Source organism: Mustela lutreola, chromosome 6, assembly GCF_030435805.1.
Source record: "Mustela lutreola isolate mMusLut2 chromosome 6, mMusLut2.pri, whole genome shotgun sequence".
NCBI classification, from domain to species: Eukaryota; Metazoa; Chordata; class Mammalia; order Carnivora; family Mustelidae; genus Mustela; species Mustela lutreola.
In genome coordinates, this window is record NC_081295.1 from 21954366 (window position 1) to 21967671 (window position 13306).

The window sequence follows — 13306 nt, forward strand, 5'->3', positions numbered from 1 at the left end:
CTTTATGTTAAAAAAAAAAAATGTCTGTGATTGAAGTTCTCTGACAATGAACTCATCCAAGAATGTACCGTGGTAGGCAGCAGCAAGATGTCTGAGGCAAGCCTACAGGGAGGGAGGTGTTCTTAGTTTACCTGCCAGTCAGCCTTAACTTGTTAACTCCGCAAGCAGGTGAGAGGGTTAAAGAGGCTTTGGCAGTGCAAGGGGATAGTGGGCAAAGCTGTACAGGGATCTGCAGGCAGGCAGAGCCCATCTGGAAGTAATGAGATTTCTGAATGGGTAAGGGAGATTTCCTTCCCTGGGTACCTGGTACCCAGGCACTGGGGCATCTTCTATTATTCTACATGTATATGGTGCAGGAGAAAAGTGCATTAAAGAAATTCTTATATGAGTGACACAAAGAATAAAACAAAGACAACAAAAATCCAAAACTAGTCACCTAGAACCGTGAAAAGTTCCAAATGCCTTTTTGTTTTTAATATTCTCCATGATTTAAAAAAAAAAAAAAATCTCTTTAGTAATTCTGAAGGATCTTGGTCTTGTTGCTTTTCGTGAGTGACCAGAAATGTTTTTTCACAGAGTAACATGTGGAAATCTGCTCAATAACAGAATATCAAGCAGCACTATCACTTTCTAACTATGGTTCAAGTTCCAAAGCTTTGATTAGTTAGAATAACAATAATTATAATAATAATTTGCCTTTACATAAGGATATTTTCTATCCATCTATCTACCCATCCAGAAGAAGCAAATGATTAGAAAAAACTTCTATGAGGCTGTTGGTTAGAACAAAGTATTTTTAGGTGTAACCTGGGGAACAGTATCATTTATCAAATTTCCAACCCTTTATTCCTCTCTAAAATACCAAAGAGAAGTGACATTCAAAATAACCCACATGTACTGAAAAGAACCTCAGTATGAAAAAGGTTCAACTGTTTTTTCCTCATATAAAATTATTTTCCAATAATAATCAATAACATAGATTAAAACAGAAGAGCATTTCTAAATTAACCAGAGTCTACGTTCAGATCAATCAATGTTTTCCTAAAAGTAAACAAACAAACAAAAGACTATACACAGATCCCTTATTTCAAGGACTCAATACAGTGAGGTCTAGAACAAGAAATGGGTCTGAACACTGTGAACATTGTTAACTGCTAGTGAAAATGTCTGCTGGGCATAGTTACATTTAATAAACACAACACTATTTTCTCATTAGAAACTAATTCAGTATGATAAGCTAGTAATTTATATCTTACATATAATCTTCAATCTGGAAATGAACACTTTGAAAAAAAACCTTAATAAAAATCTGTGAAATTTTAGGGCACCGGGGTGGATCAATGGGTTAAAGCCTCTGGGTTCGGCTCAGATCATGATTTCGGGGTCCTGGGATCGAGGCCCGCTTCAAGCTCAGTGAGGAGCCTGCTTCCCCCACCCTCTCTCTGCCTGCCTCTCTGCCTACTTGTGATCTCTCTGTCAAATAAATAAATAAGATCTTTAAAAAAAAATCTATGAAACTTTAAAGATACAAGATAAACAGTAGGATCAACATCTGTCAAAATTTCTTCTAAAAATATTTTAATATAATAAATACCTTTGGGAAAAAACATGTCTATGATATCTCATGAATCCAGCCAATTAGCATACCAGACTGTTCAATATCTAATGATAATCTCTTATTCTCCTTTAAAATCGTCTAATAATCTTAATAATATAGCATTGTTTATGAAAACCAGGTTTCCCTTAGTTTGTTTTCTTGTATCATTGTGCTACTCTTAGCAGGCATAGGGTGTGAAAGTTTGGCAAACATCATCCATCTGAGGGTCCTAGTAATAAGAATTTTCCTACTGTTGGGGTCAATTTTCACTTTGAGGTGGTCAGGGCCTCCCTTTCTGCAAGCTGCCAGTAACACTAGGAATCACCTTCACGGACGGATGTATGTGGTCAGCTCTAGGGATCCCGAGGTGATTTTGCTTCCTATTTGGCTCTGTAGCAAGACTGATGCTCACGTTTCCTTCTGACTCACTAAACTGGATGCAAGTTACCTTCTCTCCCCACCAGACCCTTCATCATCTAACTAACCAGCCATATGATTAAGAATGCAAGACCTGCATATTTTATGTAAGCCTCATGGTATGCATGAAGCAAAAACCTACTGATACACAAAAGAGAAACAGAAGAAAATCAAAGCATACTACTATAGAAAAATCATCAAATCACAAAGGAAGAGAGGAAGAAAGAAAGGAACAAAGGAACTACAAACAAGCAGAAAACAATGAACAAAATGGCACTAGTAGAAGTCCAGACCTCTCAGTAATTACCTCAAATGTAAATGGACTAAATTTACAAAAGACTCAAGTTAGGTGAATGGAAAATAAAAAGACCCAACTATATACTGTGTATAAGAGACTCACTTCAGTTTGAAGGACTGATAGTGAAAGGATAAAAACCATATCCCATGAAAATGGAAACTAAAAGCCAGGGTAGTTGCTATGCTTGTATCAAACAAAATAGACTTTAAGCCAAAAACTACAATAAGAGACAAAGAAGGCCATCAATTCATGAAGAAGATATAACAAATACACGTATTTATACACCCAACATCAGACCACCTAAACACATAAAGCAAATGTTAACAGATCTGAACGGAGAAATAGATAGCCAGCAATACAATAATACCAGGGGACATCCATATTCCATTGTCAACAACAGACAGGGCATCCAGACAGAAAATCAATAAGGAAACATTGCACTTAAATGACACATTAAACCAGGTGGTCCTAACTGATGTATATAGAATATTCCACCAAACAGAGAAGAATAGACATTCTTCTCAAGTGCGTATGAAATATTCTCCAGGATAGATCATATATGATGCCACAAGACTATCTTTAATATAGTTAAGATTGAAATCATATCAAGCATCTTTTCTGACCACAAAGGTAGAAAACTGGACATCAATTACAAGACAACTGGAAAATGTACAAGTATGTGGAGATTAACAACACACTACTAAACAAAACATGGGTCAAAGATGAAAACAAAAGGGAAATCAAAACCTATCTTGACACAAATGAAACAGAAACACAACATACCAAAACTTACGGGTGCAGCAAAAGCCAGTGGAAGTTTATACTGATAAATACTTACATTAAAGAAGAAGAATTTCAAATAAACAACTTAACTTTACACTTCCAAGAGCCAGGAAAAGAAGAACAATCTAAGACCCAAGTTAGCAGAAAGAAAAAAAATACAAATGTCAGGGAGAAAACACATGAAATAGGGACTAGAGATAATAGAAAAGATCAATGAAACTAAGAGCTGGTTTTCTGAAAAAAAGAAAATAAACATTTAGCTAAACTAAGAAAAAAAGAGAAAAACTCAAAAACAGAAATGAAAGAGACATTATGACTGATAACAGTGAAGCACTAATGGTCACAAGAAACTACTATGAACAATTATATACCAACAAATTAGAAAACCTAGAAGAAATGAATAAATTCCTAGAAACATGCAACTTACCAAGACAGACTCATAAAGATATAGAAAATCTGAACAGACCAATGATAACTAAGGAGATTGAAACAGTAATCAAAAACCACAAAAAATGCCCAGGACCAGATGGCTTCACTGGTGAAGTACAATAAACATTTAAAGAAGAATTAACAGTAATCCTTCTCAAACTCTTCCCCCCAAAAAAACAGAAGAGGAGGGAATACTTCCAAACTCATTTTACAAGGCCAGTATTACCCTGATGCCAAAGCCAGACAAAGACACTACAAGAAAACTATAGGCCAACATCCCTAATGAATATAGGTGCAAAAATACTCAGTACAGGGGCGCCTGGGTGGCTCAGTGGGTTAGGCCTCTGCCTTCAGCTCAGGTCATGATCTTGGGCTCTTGGGATTGATACCCGCATCGGGCTCTCCGTTCAGCGGGGAGCCTGCTTCCCCTTCTCTCTCTGCCTACCTGTGATCTGTCAAATAAATAAAATCTTAAAAAAAAAAGTACTCAGTATAATTTTAGGAAACTGAATTCCACAGTACATTAGAGGAATCACATACCAAGATCAAGTGGGATTTATCCCTGGGATGCAAGGATGGTTCAATATATACAAATCAATGAAATACAGATGGGAATGATAAAAAACATCATACAATAATCTCAAAAAATGGACAACATTCAATATCTTTTCATGATAAAAAGTCTCAATAAACTGGGTACAGGGGGAACGTAGCCACATGTGACAAGCCCACAGCTAACATCATACTTAAATGTGAACGGCTGAAAGCTTTTACTCTGGATCAGGAAGGATGTCTGCTCTAACCATTTTTAGTCAATGTAGTACTGAGTGTCCTAGCCAGAGCAATCAGGCCAGAAGAAAAAGGCATCCAAATAACAAAGAAGTAAAACTGTCTCTGTTTGCGAATGACATAGTATTATATATAGAAAACCCTAATGATTTTACACGCGCGCGCACACACACACACACACACACTGTTAGAGCCAATAAATGATTCAGTGAAGTTGCAGAATACAAACTCAGTATTAAAAAATCAGTTGCATTTCTAGACACTAACAATGAACTCTTGGAAAGAGAAATTAAGAAAACAATCCCATTTGTAATAGCCTCAAAAAAACAAGAAAATACTTGGGAATAAATTTAACCAAGGTGAAAGATCTGTACTTTTTTTTTTGCTGGTCATATTTCGCTGACCAATGTTCTAATTTCGAAAGCACACGCAGGTGTTCTTAGAGCCCTGTAACTGCTGCTTCATTTAAATATTTACCAATTTTGTTTAAACCAGTCCACGTTTTAAAATGGAGCTGAAATATCATCTGAAGATAGAAACATCTGAAAGTTTAAGTATAATCAAACTGTCTATAAACAAAACAAGTACACGGATATGTTTATGCTTCAGACTATGGTGCAAGTAATGTAAGGCGGCTCATATAAAACTTGAGGTCCGTATGGGATTCTTGGCATGTAACATCATTTCTGAAGTAAAAAAGATCTTAGTTATGAGAAAGTTTCAAATCTTGGACTTTAAGGATGACATTAAAACTGTGGATAGAGGGCGCCTGGGTGGCTCAGTGGGTTAAGCCGCTGCCTTCGGCCCAGGTCGTGATCTCGGGGTCCTGGGATCGAGTCCCGCATCGGGCTCTCTGCTCAGCGGGGGGCCTGCTTCCCTTCCTCTCTCTCTGTGATCTCTTCCCTTCCTCTCTCCTACTGTGATCTCTCTGTCAAATAAATAAATAAAATCTTTAAAAAAAAAAAAAAAAAAAAAAAAAAAAAAAAACTGTGGATAGAGTACACAGCTGGCTGTCCACGAGTGGGGGCAGTCTGAGGAGGTTTACTGGTGGTGAGCAGGGGACAAACTGCGGTTCAATCACACGAAACCTTCAATTACCCAAATTTTCCTGACGAGGGTTAGGGACCTGCTTAGTTTCCCAGAGAGACTCAGTTTCAGAAGCAAACTCCTGGCTTCCTACTTCTTAGAGCAGAGCATCTTCCGGGGTGGGAAGTCACACTTTTTAGGCCCTGCAAGGCTGTAACCACGGCTGAGCTGTGTTTCGTAACGGACTATAAAAACGAGCTGGGCGCCATCCAAACATTCCTTTGAACAAAAAGACTCTTACATATTTCTTCATAAATAAATGAAAAAACACTATCTATGATACTTAGTGAAACCAGTTTTAGTATTTCTTTAGGAAAGTTTTCCTTTCTCTCTCAAGGAAAGCAAAACTAACCAACATATTCTACAAATAAAACATTTGATTTTTACCATTATGTGTTACGAATGGCAGGACACAATGGGTGATGGCCTGGGGCCATTTTCGGTACTGAATAATCATAATGTAGACATTTAAAAACTTAAGAGATTTTTAAGTATTCTTTCTTTTTTGGGGTTGACTCTGAGGTCAGGGTTTAATGTTTAATTCCAATGGTGAATAACAGGGTCTATACATTTGTGGGTCCTACATCTCATCAGTCATTTTGCAAAGACAAAGTACCTAATAAACAACGAAAGGCAACACAATATAAACTTTTCACCAATGCAAGAAAAATGGCTCAAAATATATAACCTGCTTGAAGACTATGAAATATAGCATGTCTAAAGTTTTATTTCCATATTCTGGGTACTTAAATGTTTAAAATAGTTTGGTTGGCAAGCCAGATATCATAGTTGTGGAAATATTCACATGGTTGCCTATTAGCAGGCTTTTCTTTGGCTACAGATTTTTAAATTGCTTGATATAATTATATAAATCAGATATTCTACTGACAAAAACTCACCATTCCCAAACTCTTAGGCTCTTATCATCGGATGTGCTCACAAATCTCCTGTTCTCGTCAACAAAAACAATGGTGTTGACGGCCCCCAAGTGCCGGTCATACTCCTGGACAATTTCCCCACTTCGAATGTCCCACTGTAGATCAAACAAGAGAAAAGGTAAAGACAGAAGTCGAGCAGATGTGAAAATAAAGATCAGAACTATGGAAAGTGAAGAAAAAGATCTCTAACATAATGACTGTTTTCTACTAAAAATAGACCATTAGCAGCAAGCACTAAACAAGTGAACACTCCTTATTCCATCCCCTTAATACAACATAAACTATAGGAATCTTAATAAAAAATATTGTAAAAAAGATTTACCTGCACAATCTTTTTATCAGACATACCAGCTACAAAAAGATTTTGCTTATCTTCATCGGGATTAAATTTGACACAATAGGGCACTTTTCGGTTTGTAAATCTTGATATACACTGTCCTAAAACCAAAGACTCAAGTTAAAGTAGGGAAGAGAAATTTGACCACTTCAAAGACAGCCTGGGGATTAAAATCTAGAGATCATTTACTTAATACATTTTGGAGAAGGCAGACTGCTTGTTCCTTACTATAAACTCTTTTCACAGATTTCTTATGATTAAAAATATTTTTTTCAAAAATAAATCTGGATCATCGACTGCAGAAGAGAGAAAGTGATTATGATGTGGAGCCGGAGTTGAGAACTACTGTGGGGTAAGCGTAGGGGCTCTGGCATCAGAGAGACGTTGGTTTAAATCAGTTCAGCCACTTATGAGCTGTGTGGCTCTGGAAAAGCTCCCCCTTTAAGCCTCAATTTCTTCATCTGTAATAATAATAGTAATTATAGGGCTATTTTAAGAATTGGATGTGATGCTGGATACAAGTGCCTACCTAGTACAATGCCTGGTAAACAGTAAGTGTTCGATAAATATTAGCTATTATCTTTACCCTTAGAACTTGGTAAGATGAAAGATGGTCCTCTAATTATGCAAAATTATAGTAGCCACAATGTACTAAAATAATTAACGTCTGTGAATACATTAAACCACCTGACCCGTGGGTCTGTAGACAGACTTACTTTGTAATTAACAGGGGCAATTAAATTAATTCTGTTTGTCAGACATTTATTGTGCTTCTACTATGTGCAATGTAGAGTCCTGGGTGGTGGAGGGGAACAAGAAGATAATTAACTCATCTACGGAAGATTTCAAATTTGCTTGCCTATCAGGATGTTCGCTTTATAAGTTGCATTTGATGGAAACAAAGGTTCAGAGTGAAAGAGCTACTTATGTAGCTGTGTTTGAACTCTATGAACATTTCATGGTATTAGCTGACAGTCGATGATACGCGAATGAGCCGCTATAGAAGCACCGTTTTGCCACAGAAGAATGCTCGATGTTCTATGATTTATACATGCTAATTTGTAAGATAAATGCATACTGGCATTAGTATAAGTGAGTTCTTACCTGTCTCTGTGTCCCAGAGCTTAAGGTACCTGTCGTAAGCTGCGCTGAGGAACTGCGTCCCTGCAGTATTAAAGCAGATGTCCCTAACGGCTTTGCTGTGGCCTAAGGCAGGGACAACAGAAATGGAGGTGAGGGGAAAGATTCTCTCTTAAAACAGAAACACCATGAGAGAAATAGCATTTGCAAGCCACCCTGTGAGTCTGAATCCCTGGAATCCTATCCTGACTTACTGACGCAGAATATGGTAGGTGTGGGCTTGGGAACGTAAGTGGTTTTTTATTTCTCCTTCAGAAAGCTCCCTAGGTGTTTCTGATGCCTAACATTTAGGTAAGAGCCAAGAGAAAAGATCTAACATTTAGATCTTTGTCAGAGAAATCTTTTAATATGCAGTATACATAATTGATGACTAAGCAGCCAAGAATTTAAGGAAACATAACAGACCAATTATTGCTAACGAAAGAGGAAGGCCTAGTGACATTTGGGAGGTTTGTTCTCTAGATTATTCACTAAGTGAAACTAAGCGACCCAATCCTAAAGTACATGGAATCAAAGTTCTTCTCCAATACCTGCGGATTTCTGTGATCAAGTTACCAGGTTTCAGAGAAGTGACTTCAGAACCTCAAGAGACTAAACCTTTTGGAATCTAACATTAATGTCTATCTTGTTTTAAGATACCATCTCGACAATAAATTAACTTAAAGGTGCTTTGCTTGAAAACCAGTCTGCCAGACCAAGCCACTCTTGAAAGTTACAGGGACGAATAAAATGTGGCTAAATCAAAGCAGAAACTTCTGTTTTTTACCACCCCTCATGACCAAGACTGACGGAATATGGGTTGCACAAATCGTCAGCCACACACAGCAGCCCTGGACCGCCATCACCAGTGAATTCTAATCGGGCTACGTGTGACAGTAATTAGGCATTCTTTTCTACAGCAAGAGTCCCCTCTTCCAAAACTGGTCATTTTGTTTTCCACTGAAAAACTATCTGCTGGTTAGATAGTTTCTCCATCTGTCCGCTATGGAGACCAAGTCCATTATGCGTACAAGATGGAGACCAAGTTCACTATACGTACAAGATGGAGACCAAGTCCACCACATGTACAAGATGGAGACCAAATCCACCATATGTACAAGATGGAGACCAAGTCCACTATATATACAAGAGGCATTTTGTTCCCATCTGCTGCTTAGAGTCTCCCTGTAGAATGCTCTGGCACCTTGGGCAGTATTCATTTGTTCAGCAAGGCCCCAAAATTCTAACAAGGCATGCAGAATGGACTCCCACTTAAATCTAAAAACAGAGCCACTACAAATCACACAAAAATTCAGTAATGTACAGTTAAATTTGGAAACGTAACTGACCTTCACAAGAAATCTCACAAAAACAGTAAACTATCCTCTATCCAAAAGGCTAGTTGGCCACAAAGCTGTTCTCTTTTTGGCCTTGTTTTCTCCTTCAAGGAGTTCACTCAGTCTTATTCTTTTGTGTGCTTTAGCTGCTGATTCCTAACCTCTTTTCGAAGCTTAACACCTGGCTAACTGCTCACTGGACATGTGCAACTCCATACTCCAAAGGCAGTTCAGGTTTAACAAGTGACACGTCGTCATTGTCTTATGTCCCCTCTCATGGCCAATGGCACCCCGTTTAGTCAACCAGCTGGGAGTCACCCTAGATTTCTGTTTCACTCTTATTACTCATATCCAGTGACTAAGTCCTGCTGATTTTAACTCTTCACGGTTCTTTTCCTCTCCATCAGCTGCTTTAGGCCAGGCTCTCATGGTCTCTAATCCAGGCCAATGACATAACCCTGACATTTGTTTCCCTGCCTGCAGGCTTGCCCTCCCAGAACATCGTTGTACTGCCACTGTGACCTCTGTAAACTTCAGATTGGACCGAGTCAATTTCCTCAAGAGCAGTTTAATGGCAGGCTTTCCAAGGCCATCTGCATAGATTCTCCACTCCTCACTGATGGCACCCAAGGTCCGTCATGCTCTGCTTCTGGTTATACTGCTGTTCCCTCTTGGCACCTCTCACCATGTCCCCCCTGGCAATTCTGCATTATACCTGGCTGTCCCAAAGAGCATGCTTTCTCAGACCACTTTCGTTTCTGCTCTGCTCTCTTGTTTTGTCTATGCGTCGATGTGGAAGGAAGGACATCCTCTTCAAGACTCCGTTCGAGTCCTTGAAGACTTCCCTTCATTAGCAGTGTAGTAACATTATGGTCAATGATGGAGTTTAAAAAGTTTTTCCAAACAGATTATAGACAGAAAGGAAAGGAGTATTACCAATAAATGTTCGCAGACAGCGTCTGTCTCCATAAACCTCCCAGAGCTGGGGAAAAAAACACACAGAAATATTAAATTGAATACAAGACTTCCATAGAATGACAAGTTTCAATCAAGAGCAACAATCATGTCTGCGGGTACTGGGGATTTAACCAAAGGCATCATACATTAAACACACACACACACACACACACACTCCTGAGATCTGACAAAGATACAGCAAAATATCAAGAGCACTTAGGTGGAGCTGATACAAGTGATCTTCCCTTTCTTCTTATTCTTTTCTATATTTGACATATTTTCCATGATGAAAAGTTTCTATTTATGTAATACGAGCTACTTCCAGAAGAACTAAATGTTATTAAAACTACCATGTTTATAACATTTTGGTACTGAAGATTTTTTTTGAACTTTCTAAAGTAACAAAATATTATAGAAGCTATATGAAAATGATGATCTAAAGTATAATAGGCTAATAATACTCATCACACCTAAAGTGAATTAATACATACAATAGCTTCAAAACTCCCTTTCTTCTTTCTTCTTTTTTTAAAGATTTTATTTATTTATTTGTCAGGGAGAAAGAGCACAAGCAGGGGGAGTGGCAGGCAGAGGAAGAAGCAGGCTCCTCGCTGAGCAAGGACTCCATCCCATGCAAGACTCCATCCTAGGACCCTGTGACCGTGACCTGAGCTGAAGGCAGACGCTTAGCCAGCTGAGCTAACCAGGCACTCCTAAAACTACCTTTATTCTTGCGTGCCTCAAATCTAATCCTCAATAATGTTACAAGTGTTCTAAAAGAAACAGCACTCTGGCCACCCGTGCCAGTAGGATAAAGTCTCAGTCCCCACAGCATAGCAGGCAAGGACCTCTAGCACCTGATCCTTCGCTGATGCCTGTCACCATTCTGTATCTCTCAGATTGAAGACTCAGCAGCCACAAACTCATAGTGTTCAGGCCATGTCTATCTACTACTATTACCTACGCTCCCCTCACCCCCACCACTTTTTATTTAGTTACCTTTCTGCTGAAGGACGTTTCCTCTTAGAAACCAGAGCTTTCCACCTGACTCTATAACTATCACTTACATCATAATGAAATGATCACCCTGAGGGCAGGGACAGGGCCTTGATAAGTTTTCAGTCTCAGCCCCTTGCATGTAATGGATACCTAGTAAATGTTTATACATGTGAACAAAATTGAACACTAGGCTTTTTTAAGACCTTCATCTCAACTAACATAGCTTGTATTAAGTCAAAGTTAAAGGAAACATGGCGGGGGGGGGGGGGTGCCTGGGTGGCTCAGTGGGCTAAAGCCTCTGTCTTCAGCTCAGGTCATGATCCCAGGGTCCTGGGATGGAGCCCAGCAACAGGCTCCCTACTCCTCTCTTCTCTCTTCTGCCTCTCTACCTACTTGTGATTTCTGTCTGTCAAATAAATAAATAAAATCTTAAAAAAAAAAAAAAGAAAGGAATAAAGGTTTTCACTCTAAACAGTTTGGCCTTTGATTTTTAAGCTACTGAGTAGAGACAAATGCCTAAATGATTGCTCTCATCAAGAAAAGCTACCTTCATATATTGTTAATATCCATGAATTGTTTACAAAGAGCAAAATTTTAATGATTCAACTTTCCAAGCCTCAAGAGTATTACAGAGTTGATATTTCTTGACCATCATAACAAACTAGACACAGAAGACACACAAAAAGATAACTATTCTTTCAGATTTACAATTTTTTAAAAAAGCTTTCCCCATGTTCAAGCTGACATGCTGTGGCAAGTAAATTTTTCCCTACATACTCTATAGCAGAAATCTAACTTAAGGTGGAGCCTCCTGAGACGAAAGAAACTGAAAGAAGAAGCTAGGAGCGTTTCTGCTACTTGGTATCTACTTGCATTTATAAGAAAAAGTGTGAATTACATTATCTACTTTCTAAAATGGGATTTCTAATGCGTGTTCTCTCTAGCTCATATGGTTCTGAGGAAAAAATGAACTCAGTTACATATCCAAAACCTCTTAAAAAATGCATTACTAGTGGTTAAATATTTGTGTATCTAAAACCAAAGTGATTGATTACATTCTAATCAGTTATCTAGGCTTACAAAAGAGCCTAGCCAACTGGACCACAGAGCCACACATGTTTGGAAGGAATTCATAAATGGCTGTATTCACGGAGCCTAAGAGAAAATAATTAGGCTCTAATTGCCTATCAAACACAAATTTCTTTATAATTAACCAAACAGACTTCACCAAAGCACTAGCTCTGCAGCATTCCTACTCTGTTACTGAAAACTCACCTTAATTTTACAGTCCATGGAACAAGACAGCAATAAATGGCCAGAGAGAGGGAATAATCTGACGGCACTGACGCCCTATAAAAAGGTATTACAGTAATCAATCAACTGAAATGAAACATAAGGAAAGGACAGTATATTTTTAGGCCATCTAATTTACTTTTTTCTTCATTCCAAAAATCATGCCCCAGAATAAGCTTTGTTAGTATTCCAAGAACAGCCTTTTTGACACTAAACTTTTGAAGATATGTTCTTTAACCTTTAATACCAACTTTCTCACCCAAGGGAATTCTTAAGTCAATCAAGTTGCTAATGCTCTCTCTCCCTTCTTTTACTCAGTTCCTTTGCTCTTTGCTAAAAGCTGGGAATTATCAGTTGGAATAGTGCAGATGACAAGGAATATCAACATCAGAAGTTTCAAGTCTCCTGCCTCTGCCTTAGTCTCAATATGATCATAGTTTATAAACCAGAAACCATCTAATCTTCTCTTAAGCATGGTAATCCCAAGAGCTAAGGTAAAATTACTGATGTTTGATGCTACTACCAACCCATTATTCACTGACATTGCACCCTAGAAAAAGCAGAATGTGGCAGGAATTTCTAGGGAAAGGTTTGGGCTACCAGAACACTGAATTCTGAATGGTATGTCATGGCCAATCCCTATGACAAACCTGCTTACCTTAGTATGTCCAGACCACACATGAATTTGCTTTTTGGGAAGGTAACACTTCTCAGGTGGCACAGTCGACCGAAGATTAACACCAACATCCTGAGGTATGTGAAGATAGGATCTACCTTGGTAGTCATACATTTCTTTAACTGAAACAAGACAAAGGAAAGCAGTGAACAAATACAAGCTAAACCAGATAAACCTGTATCCTTAAGGATACAGATAACACCTATCTGTATCCTTAGGGATACAGATAACACCTGTATCCTTAAATGATA

At 38.4% G+C, this 13306-nt stretch overlaps 2 protein-coding genes across 2 annotated transcripts in view; one reads left to right on the forward strand and one right to left on the reverse strand.

The window, feature by feature from the left end:
• METTL24 (methyltransferase like 24) overlaps positions 1-10122 on the forward strand; it is a 120768-nt gene extending 110646 nt beyond the window's left edge. Inside the window, exon 6 of the mRNA XM_059176871.1 lies at positions 9614-10122. Within this exon, the coding sequence (XP_059032854.1) occupies positions 9614-9967 (354 nt within the window). The 3' untranslated portion in view covers positions 9968-10122. The remainder of the gene's footprint in view (positions 1-9613) is intronic.
• The window catches only part of CDC40 (cell division cycle 40), a 49967-nt gene that overhangs the window by 5173 nt on the left and 31488 nt on the right, over positions 1-13306 (reverse strand). Inside the window, exons 7-12 of the mRNA XM_059176862.1 lie at positions 13038-13177; positions 12362-12436; positions 10067-10112; positions 7779-7880; positions 6660-6775; positions 6299-6432 (exon numbers count right to left, since the gene is read on the reverse strand). Of these exons, the coding sequence (XP_059032845.1) occupies positions 6299-6432; positions 6660-6775; positions 7779-7880; positions 10067-10112; positions 12362-12436; positions 13038-13177 (613 nt within the window). The remainder of the gene's footprint in view (positions 1-6298; positions 6433-6659; positions 6776-7778; positions 7881-10066; positions 10113-12361; positions 12437-13037; positions 13178-13306) is intronic.